This window comes from Anguilla rostrata, chromosome 18 (genome assembly GCF_018555375.3).
Source record: "Anguilla rostrata isolate EN2019 chromosome 18, ASM1855537v3, whole genome shotgun sequence".
In the NCBI taxonomy this organism is placed as follows: Eukaryota; Metazoa; Chordata; class Actinopteri; order Anguilliformes; family Anguillidae; genus Anguilla; species Anguilla rostrata.
In genome coordinates this window covers 27,344,550-27,367,049 of record NC_057950.1, presented here as the reverse complement: position 1 = coordinate 27,367,049, position 22,500 = coordinate 27,344,550, and the positions used below count along the sequence as shown (strand labels likewise).

The window sequence follows — 22,500 nt, the reverse complement described above, 5'->3', positions numbered from 1 at the left end:
TTCATGGTAGTTAGTCAATTGTAAAATAAATGAATTCAGAAAATGATATTTTGAAAAGTTACCTAGGATTATTCTGTATACTTGCAAGACTTCCACAACATTCTTCTGCAGAATATTAGCCTCTTCTTTTATTAGTAACTGTAACCCAGTTTATCTCGTTCAATGCATTACTGTATGGATGAAGATGACATGTAACTTTACTTACATTGTAATAACTAACATTTTTTAAAAAGATAGCCAATGGTGGAAGAATGGTGGTAACAGAATCTGGAAGCCAATATTGGTCCTACTCTGGAAAAAAAAAATCACTGTCATTTACTTCAAATTAATTTACTAATAAATTATTTATTTACTATCTTATAAAGTACAAACATACATATTATTTGATGAGCAAGATTGGAGAAAAAAATTAGACGAGGTAAATTTAATTATCATGTGTTCTATTATGGAACAAAGTTGATTAGTTTGCCATTCTTCCAGTATGTGTATTTCCAGATACATAAGGAATTAGATCCAAGTATTTGCTATTTACAATAAGGGCATGCCCTGCAGCACATCTATAGAGAAGTACATAAACTTAACTTTGGATATAGCAATATCGTTTGTGTTCAAATGCAAGGTATGGTAAGCAATAATGATACCATTCCTCAAAGTGGCATTTTTAGTAGTCATTTTTGAAAAAAAATGATTATAGGATAAATTAAGGCTGATTCAGACCTAGAAGCATACAGCTAAGCATCTTCCGCCATTTTGAAAGCGGAGCTGACCCTGAGAGAAAGGAGACCAGGACCACATACTGCATGAGAACCACAGGTGAGCTGAACTGGGGCGAATGAGAAAGTGGGAATACAGCTCACTGGAGAAATCACATAAAGAAAAGGGCACAAAACCAGCCTTTAATGCAATAATGTGAGACTGAATCTGCGTGTAGTGACAGTCAAAATACATATTAATCATCACAGCTGCATTGTGTGCATACAGCAATACACTGGCTTTTGTTGGAGACACTCTTGTCATTAAACAGACCATGTTTCCAGACACGGCTCAGACTCACACTCAAACAGAAATAGAAACATAGCCTTGAATCCCAAACATTGGCCACCCAATCCCCTTGCATTATCTACCCAATTCAATTCAATTCAAATCCACAAATGAGAATTTAGTTCTGGGCTTACCTGCTGGCCTTCCTCAAGGTAAATAATAACAATGCTATTTTATTTTGGAAACAAATTATCCTTAAATTTTAAATGGTATGAAACTAGTTCTAAGCATGACTATAACTATAATATATACAGTGAGCTCCATCTATGTAGTAATCTTGCAATTTTGCCATCCATTACACCGTAAGTAAATTCCCATGGCTGCAGGATTTTTGGATTAGCGGCAAATGGGGGGCCCATTTCCTGCAGGTTTCCATGGCGTGAAAGCAGCCGCAGAGGGGAAACAAAGGACCTTTGGGGCCTAACACAAGCCTGCCTGCTGACAGACATTACAGACGGCAGACCGACCCGCTGTCAGCTCAGCAGGAACAGGGAACCGCCGCCGCCGCCGCCGCCCCCGCGTGTTTGACACGGCCGTTTTCAGCACGGGGATTATTCCTTTTTTTTTTGGGAAAGTTCGGTTGTATTTGTTCTCCGTCGGTTTGAGGTTTGAGAAAGCGCAGGCTCGAGCGTGCGCTCTCTCTCTCCCCCCCCGAAATGAGCGCGGGCAGCCCGCCCGCCCGCCGTCGATCCTCTCCTCCGCGCGACTCGCCCCGCTGAGCCGAACGGTCATTGTGCCTGAGGAGTTCATTTCACGCGTAGCTGGTGAAGCAGACCGCGAGTGTTCGACCGCGGTAAGGAGCCGGTGTTCGTACAATGAGATGCGGACCGTCCTGCTGGTAGAGCTCGGTTCCCTGTGAAGCTGTCGGTTCCGGTTTTCACCAGCACGGTAAGGATTCTCTACCAGAATGCAGTGCTTCAGGGGCATAAAAATTGGCTACGATGCTAAAAGTCCAGTCGCAAACTCACCAACAAAAATGTGAGGGTAATTAGCAGTCCACTCACAATGCTAATAATAGGCAGGCATTTGCAATGTGGCACCTCCCAAATGCATTACAACAAAAAACTTAACAGTATGTGATTTACTAAAATCTACCAAGTACCATAGCCGTGGCTGATGTGACAGGTGACTATGACAACCGGCCAGCCGTCACGGTGTCTGCCAGACCACCAAAGCCCTGGGGCCCATCCATATGTACAGAAAGTTTACAGCCAGAAGCAATTTACAGTCCACAGTGTGAACAGTTGGGCAACCTTTCACTTGTTGTGTTTTGACAATAAGGGCTTCTCTTGGGTCTTTCACAGTTAAGCTGGTCAGGAAATAGCTTCAATCTACACTACAACTGCACATGCTAATATGAGTGTGTCTGTGATCTGCAGTGGATGCAAACAGGGCATCATTGGATCTAGAGAATTAGAACCCATGCCAACAACTAGGAGGCAGAAAATTCTTCTGAATAAAGATAAGACCTCATTTTATTTTCCACTGTAAAATTGCCCTTATCCTCATAATGTAGTTAGTGTCAGACCTAAATCTTGCATTCCGCTGATGTAATTTTTATGACAGTGCTACCCACCCCCACCCGAAAAAAAGGGAAGTCTGTCCTTGAAATAAGGAGAGGCATGTCCATGAGATGGTGAATGATGTTAAAATTATTAGGGAAATTATCAGACAGTCAAGCTACCAATCTCGAGCTACCTGCTAGACCACAAGCACATCAAAGCTGGCAAGCGCTTACAGAGAATGACTTGAAAGGGTCAAGCTAAGAATGCTACATTGTCTAAAGGTGACATGGGAAATGTAATTTATAAATATTATACAAAAAAACAGGTTTTTGAACTTTCCACAATAAATGTGAGATATATAGTTCCACATTTTTTGCGACAAAGGCATATTTTTTCTTAATTTGGCTCTGTACTGCAGATTTTTGTAATCGAAGAATTAATATGTGGTTTTTATACATAGTCCCCCTATTTCAGGGCACCATGTAGAGTAAATGGCTTCACAGGTGCTTCTGATGAATCAGGTGTGTTCAATTGCTACCTTTATTCAAAGGAACGGCCACTAGCCCCTGAAACAGGTAGGAGGAGAAAATGCAGTACAGGCCTGGCAGAGCATCACTAGAGCTACATCACTACTAAGCACCTAGCAAAGTCTGTGGGTCACAGACTTAAAACAGTCATTGCATGCAAAGGATATGCATCAAAGTACTAAACATGACTAATTTAATTTACATAAACATTATGGTGCCCCGGAATGGGGGACTACCTGTATGTATAAAAAGTGCTCCAGTTTCTACATGGGGAAACCAAAGCTGAGAATGTGCACTTTAACCACCAGTTCATGTTGTTGGATTACAAAAGGAAAAATAAAGAAAAAAATATTTTCCCCAAATATTATGGACTTCACTGAGTATGTGCGTGTGTGTGTATACAGCATTTATGATGTGTGGATTGTACTTTTCAGCAACTATGCAGTCTAGAGGTTGTATTTAATACACTGCAATATTGTCCAGCTGAAACTAAATGGGTTTGCAACTGTGTGTTTTTGTTTGTCAGTTACTTTTGATTATTTGGTCTTTGGATGTATTAATTTCCCCCATTAGTGCTGGAGCATTACGTCCCTTAATTTCAGGCAGTGTTAAAGGTCTTGCATTAATCACTCAAGTGAAATGCATTAGGGATAACATTCAAAAGCTCAGTCTTCATTACTATTCATTTAATAATAATTAAAATAGCCATTGGCAGGATATTCTAATTGAAATTTTATGAATGCACAATTGCATTTTTTCGTGAAACGAATCTCTGAAATGTGAAAAAAAAAAAAAAATAGAAAAGCAAAAATGACTGTGCTTTCCGGAACAATAAGATGTTAATTTAAGAAATACAAAGTCACATCTCTACGGCATGTCACTCTTCAGGTTAAAAAAATAAGTAAAAAATTTCATTTTCCAAAGCGGGGTCTATGGGAGTCTGTATATATACGGAATCGAGTGTGTGTGCTTCCATCAAAAAAAAAAACAAAAAAAAAGCAATTTGAGTGACAGCCCTGTCCAGCTCTCTCCTGCCCACACTCCCCGCTGAACAGACTCTGTTTGTTAATTAACCGTAATGATGTAAACAAGGACTCAACCTGACAATCTCCACTGTCGCGAGGAGGCAATCTGTTTAGACAATCACCGCGAGCGCTCGCCCGCGCGCTCACATCTTCCCACCTCCGAGCGCTCCCCAGCGCCACAGTAATAACGCCGCCCAGGCACAACGCTGCGCTCAGTTGATTGGATTTTCTCCGCTGCCGAACATCTCACGGATAGATGGCTGTTCTGCGTTCGCTCCTGACACACAGGAAGTGTGTGACGTGCCTGCTGGGAACGAAGCTTCTGACCTAATGCAAAAGCGCAATGGATATTAGGAGACTGTCGGTGGCAAAACTAGGATTCATACGCAATAAGTATTCATTTAAAAAATATATACATTCCCACTCTTATTTGTAATGTCCAATTATATGCAAGCACCGCAACCACTGCCAATTTGAGAGTGAACACCTGAGGTTCTCCCTGGAAACCCTTGTTGTCACCAGCTGCTTCTTTTCACACCCCAGGTTATAGCTAAGCTCACATACAGTAGAGTTGGAGGAAGACCTTTCATATGCGGCTTTGACATGCAGTCCATGGGCACCAGATTGGCCAGCAGGGGTCACAACAGGGAAAACAACACTAGTGCAAATAGACAATAGCAGCACGGCATCCTTATCATCGTCACTGTCTGCTTCATGAGATGGAGCAAACACAAAACAATTCCAGACAGGATAGGGGAACGTGATCATTAGTAATTCAACTGTTTGGTCTCAAATGATAGCCGTCCTGTCTTCAAATAGGCACATGAAGCGGTGTGTGAACTCCAAATCGTAAAATGTGCAGTAAGAACACTGATATAGAATTGTGATATATGATCTCTGAAATTACATACGGAACAGTCTTTTTTTTTTTTTTGTCCTTGTAGTTTAAATCCAATATCAAAGTACAGGGACTGAACACGTGACGTGTTATTATTCAGAATGAAATGAGGCGTACTGGAACAGAACAAAAGCAGGGAGGGCACATTTACCAGGAGTGGGTAGTTGCTGAAACGGCTCTCTGTTCAGTAGATACGTTAGTTCCACGTGAATTATCATGATAATAATAACCGGAATAACTTTCCATTTTTTCTTATATATAAATAGAAAAACTGGGGGGGGGGGGGGGGACCTTCCTGCAGACTCACGACTGGCAGCATTAGTACCCCACAGCATGTCACGCAGGGGCATGAGACAGGCTCATCCTCAACCCCCCAGTGCTTAATTAGAACTCACTGTGGAGATCTGCATAATGCCAAAGACAGCACAATCACACTCACGACTGCGCTGTTATTCTCGTCTGATTGAATATAAAGTAGCTAATCATCGCTAATTGGCTCTAACAAAAAAGGGCATTCTTTGGGGATACCCACCCCCCCTCCCACCAAAAAAAATAAATAAAATAAAATAAATAAATGAATTAATTGATAAATAAATAGATAAAATAAAATAAAAAACTGCAGTCCCTTTGCAGAACCATCAGATATTTATTTTATTCTTAGACACTTTGTTCTGAAGACGAGCATAATTAACACAAAGAATGCGTGTCTCCCACCATACCACCATTCGACAAATCAACTATTTGCTGTGACACTGTTAAAATAGTTTCCGACTGTCGAGGGATGATTTCACAAAGGACGTTGTGCCCATTTGAAATTCGCACGGCTGTGCTACGTTTTCATATAAATAGATGATTGCAGGAAAAAAGAAAAAATGGAAACAGTATTCAAAATTAAAAGACTTGTAAAGCAGTGAAGAAACCAATGGAGTTAGTAGTGTGGGACTAGCAGTTTGCTCTGTATGTAATGATGTCTTAATCAGTTCAGACCACCTATTCGGTAAAATGTCTTCAGTTCTGGAGTTCCATTCCAATCACAGAGCCCTGCTTTGTGCCCTTGACTGCTTCGTAACCTCAATTCCGCCCGTAAACACATCCAGCTGTTTAAATGCACGGTGGCCTGTGTTTAATCAGACCACAATGCATTTAAACAATCCATTTGTCCCTCCGTTCGTCTTAACTTTGCAATTAAACGCCAGCGCTACTTCTCGCAGGAGCTTCTGTGTTTCACACAGTTTCGCGAGCTAATCTCGATGATCGCTGAACTCGCCGAACTGCGTCCGTGTCAAGAAAAAAATGTAAGCGTCATTTAGTTGTGAGTCACGTTTAAGGAGACACGTTGCGCAAATACAGGTTCATACAACTAAATGGACTGCATTTATATAGTGCTTTTATCCAAAGCGCTTTACAATTGATGCCTCTCATTCGCCAGAGCAGCTAGGGGTTAGGGGTTAGGTGTCTTGCTCAAGGACACTTCGACATGCCCAGGGCAGGGTTTGAAACCGCAACCCCGACTGCCGGAAATCGGGCTTACTCCTGAGCGTGCTGCCACCATTACAACGGAAGGTACCTTCAGAGAAGGGAATCTGCATAGAAAGTTTATAACACTATAAGGGCCTGCAAAGTCCGCAACAGCCATCAGAGTAACACTTGCGCCAGGCCTCCACGACCCCGGAGACTACCCTGATTTAGCACCGCCGCCGTGGCTGACACCACTGCTTTAAGAGCGCCAAAATGTCAGGTTTTACATGGCCTAATATTTCACCGGAAGAAAATAAGTCTAAACATCGCTCATCCAAATGTCAGGAGACGCGAAGCCAGCATCCCAGTTTACCTCCTTGCAGTTCATTTTCGTCAGAAACAGAAAAGAGGGTAATTAGCGTTTTCTCTCTTTATTAATTGGAGCTGGGTGGCATATCACCACAGACGTAATTGGAGTTAATTGCCCCAGTGTTTCCTGGGCTCCGGAACAGATAAATAGCAGTGGCAAAATCAAGTGATGGGATGACCTTTTCAAAAGACTCGTCTAATTAACCTTTTAGATGCATACGGAGGTGTCTGAAACCGGGGTACAAGAGCCAGGCTTGGAGGGAGTCTTTGATATAACGCACAAGGTTCCATTTTTCAGGAGGGAGGGACCAACCAGCCCCGACGAGAGAGCTAACTGGAACAAATCAACCTCACACGGAGAGAAAAGAACGAGGGAAAAAAAAGTTGTTAAAATGAATCCGCAGTACAAGCACTTGCGATGTTGATAAGCACGTGCAGCGAGGACTGTCTGACCTGCAGAGAGAGAAGTTCTCACCAATAAATCTACCTGTAACACGTTCGTCCCAAATCGGAGGAAATTAGGGCTGTGTGAGACAGCTGGTGCAAAAACAGCGGAGGAGCTGTTTTAGAACAGGAAGCGCGCGGGAAAGTGAGAAACCAAAGTGATAATGTAAAAATGAAGGAGGACAATTTCCCACACGTCAATATGTGCAAACACCGATACCTCCTAAACTAATTGCTGCTCTGCAAAAGAGAAAACAATGGGTGATGTCTGAAGTGTGTGAGTGTGCGCGTGCGTACGTGCGTGCGTACGTGTGTACATCTTTGTGCGCAAATGCGCGTGTGTACGTGTGGGCATATGCATGTGGGTTTGTGCCTTGTTGTCCAAATGCACTCTTTGGTGACTGGAAAGAAAGTTCCAATTCAAATTAAAAGCGCTCAAAGCTACATTTAAAGAAACAGGGAAAATGCTGTATGATATCTCTTTCCCCTCCTCTCTGACCTTTTCAGCATTCAGTTCTCACCTCTAAGCTCAGTCCCACACACTGTAGATTTACAATTCTCTGGGTTCTGTCTAAATGATTTTCTGCACACTCCCAATCTGTTACATAAAATTTCTCATAAAATATTTATGGCTTATTTGGGTGACATTTTATTTAAAGCACTGCAACTTTCAAATTTTCCCTGGAGTGTGGGACCAAATGTTGTCTGTTAAGCGTTGAATTAACACTGTTAGAGTTGAATTAACCCTGGGCATTTTTACCGTGTATGGGCTTTAATAAGGCTTTCATTGCTCCAACTGGCTTGTAATCTTGCACATGATATTTTATCAAGGCATATGAAATGTGTTTGGAATAATATTTGGAATACGTATTTTGAAAAAAATGATTTGAAAACACTTTAAATCTAAATATGTACCTCCAAAGATTAGTTTAAATATGTTTAACACAAGGCATTTGTATAAGGCATAATATTTAGTAAATACCTTAAATGCATCTTCGTTTAATTTTTAAGAACACATATTGAAATAATCATGTTTTTAATCTGATCATTTTAAATTTGGTTACAGGATACAAAATACAACCACAACCTGTGAATTGCAAAATTAGATTTGATTGGACTGTAAATGTATTTGCTCAGTAATACTACATCTGAAACACCACACAGAAAATCAGACCGCTTACAAGTCCCAACATTGTTTGTTTCACTAACCATGATTCAAAGACTATTTTAGAAAGACCATAAAAAAAACTGAGACCGTTACGAAAAGAAGAAAAAAAAATTGAAAAGCATAGAGACCTTTTTTGAAAAAAAACAACACGCAACACGCAACGTTCGCATTCTTATTTTGGAGCGGAACACGACTGGAACACGCAGGTGATCCAGAACACCGAGGGCGAGCGGTTCCCATGATTCCCTCTGCCTGGTGTCCGCTCAGGCCCGTTGCTCGCCGAGGAGGAGGAGGACGTCCAAAGAAAACAGCGGCGGGGCGAAACACACAAACACGTGTTCGCGACCGGGCAGCGCAGACGAAGAGAAATGAATCACGCTCCGACCTGTCAGCCCCTCCGCCAACGCCAACGCGCACACGCACGCCGGCCGCCTCCCCCGCGGCGAGGCGTGACCACATCCTCTCGGCCCGACGGGTATTTAAAAAGCCATCGCCGCGATTCGAAAAACAGATGCGCCGGACGTCTCGCGCACCGTTTGCTATCCGTCGCCCCGAAATTCAGGCGTCCAGAAACGTTTTTGGAGAGACTCGTTTTCCAATGGAAAAGGATAAACGGAATGAGGGGGTGGGGGAAAAAAGCCCTTAATGCGCTATCTATGAAACTCGTTTGTTCAAGGTTACGACCGGCAACAAACCTTCCTTTTCATTTAGTCAACACTCACCACCCACGTTTGGTAATCTTCGTCATTAAAATGGAGACACGCGCGCGCAGAAGTGAGCGCATTATGCTCCTCAGAGCCATTCATCTAATGAATTTAGAGCCACTTACGTTCCCGGACACAAATTAACGAGCGAATGACAAATGGCTGGGGGAAAAAAAATGTGTGTGAAGTGTTAAGCACATAAATGTAAATTAATTAGTCACATGGGAAATTAGCACTTTTTGAAAACGGAGGGTAAAAACTGTATGTCATAAAACAGTAAGCAGTGGTAGCAGCGGTTGTATAAATAATGGCCGAGCGCGATGGATGTAGCACGTATGACAAAATGCCGACAGACATTTCAACTGCGATCCGCATTTGTTGTTATTATTGTCTGTAAATGTTACATTATCATATTAATGGAATTCCTGACGTAATTCAAATGTAATAATTGGCGAGAATAAAAGGCTTAACAAAACATGTTTTGTCGCAAACAGGGCTTGTTTGTAATTTTTTGGATGTGCATAAGGAGAATACTGAGAGTATGGTTACAATGTGATTCTTCAGTCTTTGTGTCTGCAGTATTAGCAAAAGGGCAAAATCACTGTCGAAGCAATGCTGATATATACAAAGGGGTGGAAATCTAAGTTGAGAGACATTCTGATATAAACGGACTAGGTTAATCCCAATATATCTCAGGTTTTACCCGGATATGCCCTGGCTGCATCCTAGTCCTAGTCGGATGGAACACTTGCACCTTTCGACCAAACGTAGCCGGGTTTTCACCTGAATGACTAGACGGCGTTTCAACAGCCTCTCCTCCAAAGAAATGTTCACAGGAATATAGGAGGCTTGAAAACCTTGCCTGACCCTGCCCTGTCCTCCCCTACATACCCTGGGCAAAGCAAACCACAAGCATCAACTCAGACTCCATTAACAAAAATAAAAAAAAGACAGCCAAGGACTGACACAAACGAGGAAAAGAAAGACAGCACTAACCCACAAAATCCTGACATTTCAAAGAGCCAAATAAATGTGTTATTATGTTAGACGGCTCTGATTTCTATATTTGGGAGGAGTGATGTTTCAACGGGAGAGAAAAAGCCTGAAAAGCCAAGGGCACCAGCTTGCCTAATGCTCCCATTACTGCCTTTGGTTGCAGAACTCACTGTAAGGAGCTGGACCGGCATCTGGCACAGTACCGTACCGCTGGACTCCTGTGAAAGCCTACAGCGTAGTTTAATGAAACTCCCAGAGCCGATGCCAGTTAGGGAGGATACACACATCAGAAACCGTAGCAGCCGAGAACTGCACTAGAGACGTCTCTCTCCCCCCCCCCCGAATGCGCTACGCTTCCCATGCCACACTCCTTGGCTGCTCAGAGCCTGGCCGGACCGCGGGCCCTCCATTTTGGCTCTGGGCGAGGTGCCGAGGCTGCCTCCCTCAGACGCAGTCGCCTTTTGAGCAATTGGGCTTCAAGCGGGGGTGACTGAACGGCGGCGGCGTGAGTAATGAGAGATGGGAGGAGCGGAGGTTTTCGCAGAGGTGGGCGATCGGGCCTGGCTATCTGTCACCACGGTAACGAGGCCAGAGGTAATGAGCGGGACCCGCGCGGTCGGCCCTCCGCTGCTTTAATCCGAGCCCGACGTGTCGTCTCGGCGGCGGCGGCGACCCCACGCGCGGGCCTCCGCAAACAGGAGCAGACGCGCGCTCCTCCTCCGAGAGACAGAAATACACACTGACGCGTGTGAAGCCTTAGATCTCCCGCTGGGACAAAACACCCAAAATGTCAGACGTAAACAAATGATATGTTTTATTTTTGTTTGTTTTTTTTACTTCAGAGAGAGCTGCTCTCTGCCTCCTACGTGCACATGCATACACACGCGCACGTGCGCACGCACGCACGCACGCACGCACGCACACACACCTCAGGCATTCCATTCCAATGCATTTACACATTCACAGATACTGCACATGCAAAATACTCATGCCTACACACAAAGGTTACTGTGTTCTAACAATGTGCAACTCTTCAAGATAAAAATCAAAAACAAATGCTGATATTCCCAAAAATACTCAACAGCCTCTTGAAAGGATAGTAAAACACCAAGGGCACTACATTGCAAAAAGATTCAGATAAAACAGGGCTATCTGTTTTAATTAAGCTGAACTATTTGATTAAAGGTTTAATGACTTCACTTCAGCAACGATATTAGGAATAGTCCTTTCACACTGTCTACTCTGAAATTTCTGAGAATGTAGTGTATGTTCCTAAAATGCCTATAGTATACACAGCAAAGTGTTAACTTACAGAGTACATATGGTTCCTATTGAACTCATATGCACACTGTTAGAGTACAACTAACAATTACAAACTAACGCTACACCTTTTACTATGTACAACACAAATTGAGAAAGATTGTATGCGTCTCATTTTACGTGTGAACTGGAAAAAATAAATAAAAAGCATCATCAAATGATGCAAACTAAAATTATACGTTTCCCAAATGCACTCAAAAAGGATAAGACAAATAATAACCCAGAACAGAACAAAATAAGGTATTATCCCATGCAGAATACATTATCATCTCCAGTTACTTTCAACATTTCTTCGACAGGTAATTTGTGGTTTCCCCAGATAGAGTTCCTGTTACACCAGTGTGTTATGGCTATCACACACTTCAGAAAGAGTTCCTGTTACATCAGTGTGTTATGGCTCTCACACACTTCTACCGATGTCTACAATAAAGAAAACAGCCATAAAAGCCCCATGGCTGCGTGACTGTAGAAACCAAAAGTTGGCTGTAAAAAAATCTTGATGGCAGATTGAAGAGGCCAGTTGCATACTGTATATCATGTACATATTCTGTATATATATATATATATATATAAGAAAATATAAATATTCCTTATGAAAAGTATGAAAATTTAGAATTATGGGCACAAAAAAAAATAATTTAAAAAAATTACACAGCGCAATAACAAACACAAGACATTCCAGACTTGCTTTTGCACTGCACGTGTTGTCACGCTTGGGGGGGGGAAGCAATTGTCTTTGCATAACAAATATAGCCAGAAGAACTAAAAAACCTCTCTGACATGAACACACCCACACCCACACCGCCCTCCCCCCACCCCCAGTGGGCTGTGTGGGTCCTCCATGGCTGACGCTCACTCCAGGGATGAATATTATGGCGTTTCTAGCTCCACAGGAACATTCCAGCCCTACATCGCTTAGTCAAAATAGCCACACATTCCAAGATAAGAGCGCCACGCAAAGACAAAATAACAAGGTGCCAACACAAGTACATTTCAAAATCCATTTCAAAACAATAATAATAATTTCACATTCAAGCCTCCGCTAAAGTCCCCATCTCCAACACACGATGACGATGTTGTTTTTTTCCCCCCTCTGTTTCCAGATGTAACTATGGTCCTTTACTTTCTGTAAGGTACCAGCTGTAACTTATCAACATAATCACCAGGGCCTTACTTCAGAAGTCTCTAAAAATCATCCGAGAGGGATTTATATCAGCCATTCACTTTACAACTTTACATTTTTCAACTCATATCGTGCCACCTAGGCATCTTACGCTACAGTTAATTTAAAAATAGAAGCAAAGTAAGCACAGAGTGATCTGATTATATATGTATAATGATGATTATATGTATATATATATATATATATATATATATATATATATAATATGACTAGTTCATAGGTTCTCAGGCACACTGGACCTCCACATAAAGTTCTTTCTGGGGGCTTGAATTGCAGAGTATGAAGCATATAAAGGCTTCAGTTCCCACAGTTGCCCCTGCCTGATGTTCCAGAGCTCAGTAACTGATGCAGGTGCTGTCTGGACTGCAGGATGTGATCAGTCAGTCTCCGTGCCGGGCTCCACAGCCATGACAGATTGCTCCCCCACTTGGACAGCAGCGCACCGGGGTCCAAGCACCCAGCGGGCCCCAGCAGCGGGCCGGGGGGGGGGGGGGCTGCACACAACCCCCCGTGCTCACTCACTGCACCACTGTCAAACGCTCTCCCCAAGAAGAATTCCGGATCTTAATATAGCGTGGGCTGTGCGGGGAGGGGTTTTGGTAGTTTACCTATTTAACAAAAAACGCGGACAAAGACAAAGTGTGGGGTCCGACCATTTTCGGCAGTTTCCAAAGTGCTCTGAACCGCATTGGCAGGTTAAGCTAGTTGCTTCTTGGCTTGGAGCTCTCCTCGTTTTTCATCTGAGATCAGTTCATCAGCCAGGGACTCTTCAGCGGCGTATTATTAGTCCTGGGCACGCACACACTCTTCCACCATTACACAGAATTAGCCCACCCTCACCGTGTGCATTTATAAAGGTCATCATGACCTCCAAAGTATTACTACCTGGTAGCCTCTCAGAGAACTAAGCAAATCCTTATTACATTTAATAGAAAACAATAATCATCAGTCTACCTACTATATGTGATTGAACAGTAGTTAATAATTTCTGAATAAGTGCTACTGTGGACCTAACACGTTCTGTAAATACAAAAATAAAATGGAAAAAATGGAGGTGGAATAGCACTGAAAAACATTTTTTTAGAAGTAAAATAAAATATACAAAAACAGAAAGGCATCAGTACAGCAACACAAAAACAGGTGAAGAAAGGTATCAGTTAATTCTTAGCACACATGAAGCTGACAGTTGTGCTCCAGGACCTCTGATAGTCCCTGGCCAATACCCTTTCCAAACATGTCTGTGCTACTAACAAGGGAGCGAATACAAACATGCCCCACAGGCCACAAATTTTCTATATATGTATTATTGTTTTTTTGTGAGCCATATGTCTATGGTATCTGAGTATGAAGAGTGGCTTGGATTCTAAAGTCGACAGATTAGCCAGTAATCTTTTTGCTCACAAGTTTATTTTATGTTCAATTTTGTTTTGACTTCCATCCCATTGTAATTCCCTGGAATCTCCATTAGAGAGCTACCTGTCTGGAGTTTCCCAAAGGAGTCCTCTCTCTATGCAGTAGTGCACTGCCACCCAGATTCTCTCCACCCCTAACCACCCCGCCCCTCTCCCAAAAACACACACTATCCCAGCCCTCTCTGTCTGCCAGTGCTGAGCTCCACAAAATGGACCCCGAGCCCTTTCCAACCAAATTGACGTTAATGTGTTGAGGAGGGTCTTGGATCCATTGCCTCCCAAATATTTTGCGTGATGCCATGGACACAAGCCACGTCTTTTGCGGAATCAAACGGCCTGGCCCGTCACAGCGCGGCCATTTTGTTTCACGGCGCCGTCGGGCGAGAGCTCTCTCTCTCATTGTTTTGCCTGCCCGCGAAAGGAAGAAAAGCAGAGATGGAGGAAAAGCGGCTTCGGCTGAGAGAGACTGAGATCATCCACTGGGGTCCAGTCAATCACAGCCATGCCGTGTTTTCGCAGAGGGATAACTAGATGTCTAGCAGCTGTGAAAATAAATTTGCCAGCATCGGCTGTCTCTGGGCGAAAACAAAAGAGTCCGTTTTTATAAACAGGTGAATTATTGCATAAATAAATGAAGAATGAAACCAAATACATCACCGAGACACATCTGAAACACGGTGATAAATTAACCGCTTCACGACAAGAAAGAAAAACAAAAATGGTTTACTGCTTTTTCCAGTTCCCCTCCCTTGTTCATTCCAAGGCACTCTCTTCAGCACAAACCCCAACTTTGTCCTCAGATTCACTGTGTTTATAGAGACAATGTATCTGTCCTAGTCTTTTCAGGGCAGACATGGAGATTAAATGCTACTATTTCCAAAATGGCTTGCTACTTTATTGTTTGTACTTTCCCCATTTAGCAGCACATTTGTAGCCAAGCTTCAGCACTAATAAAATGTGTAGAACATGAGCAGAGCAGTTATTTTGAGTAAAAACAATCTAATGACATAAATCTACTCTTTATAACAGCTCCCATCAGTTTTTCTCAACGGTACTCGCCACTGAATTCCCCCAGCACTATTCCCCAACAGAACCAACCGTTACATTTTCCGTATCACCAATAACTACATTTCCCAACAGTACCTGTCACTGAATTTCCCATGGCACCCATCACTACATGTCCCTGCAGTCCCCAGTGCTGCGTTTAACCTGCACTTACCCTGCGCCTCCACACGCATGCCATTAGCTGCATTAACAACATCATAACCTTTTCATAATTGCATTGATTATCACAGAAGTTACAATTGAGTGTTTCCTGTCTATTAAGCCCATTTATGTCAGCTCACCCAAGAGTGTAGAGAAGTAGTTCTCCGGATTACAGCTAGAAACAGGTCCTGATCTATCTAAAGGCAGGGGGCCCAAGCTGGGCACATAATTACACCGGGGGCACCCCCACATCTGTTCCAAGGGGTACCCCCCCCCCACTGTTCACTCCATTAATACAATAAGTGTTCAAATTTCCCACATCGAATCACAATGCAGCTCCAATATCTAATATATCCAATATAGTAGCAATGATTTATGCAAGAATTGCTAAAAGGGCAGATTCAGTATCGTATTTATTAACAAAATAGTAAGAACACTGTAACCTTTAACATGCTTTGTCCATAAATGTTGCTGCTTTTGTTCACACGAGAGCCCTGAAGAAAAATTTCCGTGAATCTTGATAAGTGCCAACCTGAACTGGAGAAATGTCTTACACGGAAAATCAACTCCAGCTCTGTTCGCACAAGACAGTAACACGGAAAACTACCGGAACATTTAAGGGTTAAGATGCATTTGTGCGAAAACCGGGGCTTTATATACATGCATTTGCTTTAAACATGGGTGCTGACTAACGGAACAGCCGAGACTAGCCATTCTGAGTGTGATTGACAAACTAATGACCTATCATTTCCCAGAGTGCGTAGGGTGGCACCCGTGGTGGCCAATCAAAATCTGGAGGTGAGTGCGACCACATGTTCCCCCGGACCCGCCCCTGATTACAGCACTCAGAATCAACTAATATTATGGAAGAATAAATAACCTGCCACACAGTGTAGATTCTGGATATTACCTCGATGGAAAATTTTAGGGTCGACCCAAAACCATTAAACTCGCTGTATTATCAGACTCAGAACTGTTCGTACTGGAAGGCATCTTCACAAATGTAGACGTGTGCTACCGTATAAGTAACGCTGGTAAAACCTGACATTTTTCAGCAGAGGCACAGATAAATTAGTATATTCTCTAATGACTTATTTACCAAAACAATGAACAGAGATCAAGCAGTGATGAATATCCTTCCCTCTAGAAGTTTGCAGTTTCTAGCTTACAGAGGTATAAAAACAAAAAATATTTTACCCTCATGGCATTAAAAAAGGTCACAGTAAGCCCAGGAAGAGACAAAACACAAATAGTTCACTTCATATTAAAATAAACAAATGAGTACGATAAGCTTCAGACCACTGATTCAGAGCTGAAAATTTAAATTAAAAAAAAGGAAATTGCCATGTTTAAAGGACATGCTAAAAATTGCATTAGGCAACAGGGACATGGAGCACACCTCCACCCTGAATGATGTAGTTATTTGTCACTATATTACATGTGATGCAAGCAACACGTTAGCAGTGAGAGTGACCTCGGTTAGCTGAAAGACAATACATTAGAATGACTCACTTTCGCCATCTTGCATTTGCTTAAAACGTATTTTAAATAAAGCATCAGAAGAGACCTGCGCAAAGCGTTGCTTCAGCATAGCTCTGTTTTATGTTCGCCACATTGTCTTTTTCCCTCATGCTGTGTAAGACACCATACAACTCAATACAACCAGTGAGCTAATTAATTAATAATAATAATAATAATAATAATAATAATAATAATGCATGATTAAACATTTCAGTCTGATGTAAATCTCAATTCGTAATACTTCAGCATAATAGCGGCCCTCAAAATAAAGGCCATGAACCATGTGTTGTGTGGCTGACTTATATAAGACTTCACTGCAAGGTGTCCTGGTATTGAGACACTGGCATTCAATAGAGAGCACAACCTATGACCACATTACAAGAAAGTGATCTCTCAGACATTTATGGGAAAGCGCAGAAGATTACAGTTATTGAAAAGCCTGCCGTTATGTAAGTCGCTTTGAATTGACTGAACATTAACACGGAAAAATGGTTTGAGGAAAAAAAAAAAAGAGAGAAAAGATTCTCACCTGTACCGTTGGTTCTGTCTTTATAACAAAGGAAACGTAGAAGTGCGAGGAAGTATGTTGTGAAAAGCAGAGTCCTACGGCCGCTGTGAGATCCGATTCACTGAGACAGCGAAAGGTTCTTTTTTTTTTCGGGAGATATGTACAGTACTCACCACAGACCGCAAGCCATTCTCCTTCATCAGCTTCAGAGAGTTCTGATAGCAGTCTTTCAGGAGCTCTCGCTGGGACTTGCCAACATGGCCTCTTGCCACAGGGCCCACAGTGTGAATCACATCTGTTTGAAACAAGAACGCCAAATCAATGTAATGCAAAAGAACGCCAAATCAGTACTGAATCATAAAATGAAATCATACACTTAGTCGTACAGTAACCTTGTAACCACTCAACAGTAACAATTGGACAACCACATAGATGGCGAAGCTTGTGTAATTGCATAAAAGGGCATGGTTAATTTGGTGTTAAGCCTACATTCAAGTTTATGACTGTGGTTAATTTGCGGGGCAGAGTTGTACAGATAATGTATAATTACTCAACCTCCAATTTTGCGTTCCACATTAATTACTCCCTAGACTGAACGCATGAATAAAATAGTGCTACTTCATCAGACTAGTTACATCAACATGTTGTTCAACACCTGTGGTTCAACAACATCAGATACATAGCCAACACTGTTGCCTGAACATATGTGTATGCCCACAGGTGAACCTTTATAGTGAAATGTAATACTTTACTTTTCATTCACTGTAACAATAGGTGAAACAAAATCGTGTACATGGAACAGCTGCTCTGAATTGTGAATTGAATGCATTGTTAACTGCACCAGTTTTCCATAAGATTTAAGAATGCAGTCATTAGCTTACGCTAAAGTCTGGTATTTTAAATCTTCCCACTTAAAAGTACGTCAAGTTAGTGGTTACAGACATGAAAAATGCGAATATCGATCATTGATTAAAAGCTTCAAAACTGAGCAACTCTATTTGACTTACAGAAATCACCACCTGTTTACCAACTGTTGCCGATCCACTCAATAGTCAAGAAAATAACCTTATTTCACCTTGTTTTGTGCTGCAGTTAATTTATCCCTTGCACACATTTTAACTTTGGGAATGGAAACCCATTACACACGGTGATGGCACAGATGATTAGAAGCAAAGCAGATACGTCAGCTACTTCTTTAACGCATCACAGAAATTTGGTGACGGTTTCCAAAAACATGTCTCAAAGACATAGACCTCATGACATAACTGAAGATACACTGCCTTTCTCAAGGATAACCACACTGACCTCTGGACTAACCAAACAGTCAAAGCTGTATTGATTATATTGATTAGAATCATTTTGATTTGTAGTACCATATTCAATATTTTAGCATTCCCCACAAAATAATGACAACCTCATACTTTATGTGTATGCACAGGCTATAAAAATTTATACTTAGTTCTAATATATTGGGTTTCAAGAATCTAAACTAAAAGTGTCGCACATAGATTGCAGAGGCAATTCCGACAAATGATTCCGAAACTAAAAAGGCATAAAATTGCTGTCAAAACATGTTGTCATGAAAAACTGAATGAATCCAGATCATATCAACAACAAATGAATAAGATAAGCAAAGTGATATTCTGACAATTTCCCAAGCACCTTTGAGTCTACCCATTTTCAGCTTATATTGACACTGTTTGTGTTGTTTTGGTGATCAGAGAAAAATATCCATCAATGTTAAAATCTTATTTATGTGAGCTTTTCTGTAATTACTCCAATGGATACACAACAAATTCCACGTATTAAGAGGAAATACGTAAGAGTGTGTGAATTACCATTGAGATAACCACTATTTATTAGCATAGGAGGGAGGTGGAGCAACTGATCATCACCTGCTTATGAAAAAAACGTTCTCATGAAATAATTTGAAAATAGGAACACATTTAATAACCATTCTCTGGAACATTTGTCCCATTAATGAAATAACAGCCTAGGTAGGAAGTCAGGCTTATTTTTATGTGACCAGTTGAGAACTCCTCTCTTATACACCCGGCTCGCTCTGTGCCTGAGTCTCTGTGTGCCCTGTCAGAGTTAACCAGACTGAGGAATGCAGCCCCTTTAATTCAATCATCAGGCCGCTGACAGGGAATTAAGGGAATACGAGCACAGAACTGACACAGGGACAGAAACAATGCGCCCGTGTCACATGACTCCTTCAGGTCTCTTTTAAGAGTGTGGCACAAGCCTGGGGATAAACAGCCTGAGTGATCTGGCACAAGGATCAATCACCAAATACACACACCTCTCTCTCTCCCCCGCTCTCTCTTATATATACCAGATATACCATACATAGGTAAACACACACACACACACACACACACACACACGCGCGCGCGCATTCATACACATAACTGAAATCATAGTGAATGGATATTGTGGATAATACTGTGAAATTAGATTTTTATAAGAGGTTTAGGATACATGCTCTCTAGTTGAAAATCCCATTTAAAACAGAACAAAGGTATCTGGCTTAATTACTGATATTCGTAGCCACATTTCTTGTTAATTTGTGAAAGAAATGGTGGGAATAGGACAGAATTATGGGATTATGTATTTACTGAATTATGAATTTACTGAATGACTGATATTACAGGTTGCATCTGATTGGTCAGGTAGTAGCAAACATGCTTTTGTTCTAAATATACTACCCTCTGAAAATGCTGATATTTAGAAAAAATGCAAGTGTTGTTAATTAGCATGATCCTGCAGCATGATCCTCAAAAAATATGTGAGAAATAAAACCTTTAATTGAGATGCAATTGAAAAGGAAAAGAAAAATAGCTAAATGCCTAAAAATACCCATCTCCACCATCAAGACAATAATTAAGAAGTTTAAACTGGGGCTGTGTTGAGCCTGCCTGACAGAGCATACAAGTACATTTCCCCCCATGCACAGTAAGGAAATGGTTTGAGAGCCTAAAAATAAAAAAATCTCGAAAGATCACAGTTGGAGACCTGCAGCGGTTTGTTGCAAATTGAGGTCATCAAGCCTCCAGAACAGCAATTAAAGACCACCCATAATGCCAAGTATCTACTGTCATCACACCACAAATATAAGCAGCTAGAATTTGCTAAACATCATTGGAACTTTGATTTGAGTTTGGTGTAAAAATAGGGATGGTCCTGCAGAAACTAACATAATTCCCACTGTGAACTATAAAGGTGGGTTTGTGTTGTAGAGCTGTTTTTCTGGCAGAGGCCATAGGAACCCTGTTAGTATAATGTGCCATCATGGACTCCGTTGAGCATCAAGAGATTTTAGGAGATCTGAGGAGATTTTACACCAAAATTTGGCTGTCTCTGCCAGGAGGGAAACAGGGTCATGGATGGATGTTCTTAGAGGACAATGATTCTGACCACAAAGGTGAGTTGAAGAGTAATCTAGAGGAATTAATTATCACTAACTCTTGCTATTCTGACCATGCCACCATTTTCTCTTCTGTTTATCTTACATTATATTTATTCCTTAATTACTATGTGGATACGAATTGCCTGTTCATTAAAGATTAATAGTATTTTATTAATATTTCACATCTGCTGTAATGAATAAATTACTAGCCGGTTCATAATCAATGATCTCACATAATTAAAAAAGGAATAAACTACAATATTTTTTTTGAACATACTAGATTTAGAATATAAAATCATCTTAAATATGTTCTCACAAACCTTCACATTAACCACAGTAAAGACCTGCATGCATTCCTTTATAGCATGCATTTAAGACACATGGACCCACCCTGCAAACATGCATGACATAAATAAGCACGCACAGATACACAAAGGTGTGTTTAATGATCTTTCCATTCAGTCTACAACTAATGAAATCGTAATTAACATCGAAGTTTTTACTAGGTGTGGGACATTAGGGTTGAGACATAGAATTCTATCATCTCTACATGATGACAAGCTGACTTGTCCTTGTGATTAGTTGTGTACAATTTTATTTGGGTGCCTACACCCCTTATTACCTCAGCAGATCTGCTTCAGTTATTGCCGAGCATTTTCTCTGGCTTTACTCCACCCAGAAAACCAGAACAGTAATAAGTGAATAAGCTACTGACAGCTATCTGTCTTCTTTCCAATAATCATCAATCATTAGAAAACCAAGAGGCTACAGACATTGTCTGAAATCCATTTTATATAGGTACTCTGGAAAACAAAGACAAAAAAATCGACAAAGCTAGTCTACACCTTAGAAATCGTGGCAAAATAATTAGCCTAAAGCCTGTAGTTTTGTGTCTCTTGTGTGCACTGCAGATGACGACAATGATAAAATGAGGCATTGTGGAAAATAAAAACACTAAACAAAGTTAATCATCTCTGATGCTTGACAGAGATTCCAAGCGAAAACAATTAAAAAGAGAGAGGGTGACAATTAAGACACAAATGTGTGATGCTCATGGGAGAAAATGTGCATCTCCAACACCATGCAGCATACGCAACTCACTTTGGCCTGCAAATAATAAATATGTGTTACAAGAGATTATATCATATTCTGATATCAATGTGACATTTTTTAAAACTACTTTCATGACTATAAGCCTGCCTTGTGATTAGCCTGGAATAAACAGAGGAATGATAGAGACTAAAGAGAGTAGACTAGAGAAATAAACCAAAAAATAACAATAATAAGTTATGCCACAAACATACACATAAAGTCACACGTTCTAAAAAAAACTTCCGCAAAGGTTGCCTCTGTGTATCCTCACTGAAGTCTCTTCCGGGAGCCTCCTTGCTCCTCCAAGGAGCATTTTACGGATTAGAAAGTCCTCAAAGATGGTGGACCTCAATCGTTTTCTGGGTCATGCAAGAATCGAGGAGACAAGGACAGACAAAATAAGCGATTGGAATGAACTCCCTGCCTCACTACTCAATAATAAATACTCTGGTCGATCAGATCAATCCAGCATTCAGCCAGAACCTCAGTCTGTCCATCTGTCGGTTGGGCCAATGCAATCATGCCACCAGATACTGCAACAAAGAATAATACTTCATATTTGGCTAAGTATTGTTTCAATCAACACACACCATTTTTATGGGAAAACAAAAGTTAGGCTCCCCAGAGCCAGAGTTAGAGATTCATCCACAAGAAAGATTCAGGGCCACATGACACAGCTAGAGGCTCACTGTTCATATGGCATATGACACG

At 41.4% G+C, this 22,500-nt stretch overlaps 1 protein-coding gene across 3 annotated transcripts in view; it reads right to left on the bottom strand.

The window, feature by feature from the left end:
• Positions 1-22,500, bottom strand: part of macrod2 (mono-ADP ribosylhydrolase 2) — a 561,756-nt gene that overhangs the window by 149,941 nt on the left and 389,315 nt on the right. For all 3 annotated transcript variants that reach the window (XM_064316703.1, XM_064316705.1, XM_064316704.1), the window contains exon 6: positions 17,459-17,580. In XM_064316703.1, coding sequence (XP_064172773.1) covers positions 17,459-17,580 — 122 coding nt within the window. The remainder of the gene's footprint in view (positions 1-17,458; positions 17,581-22,500) is intronic.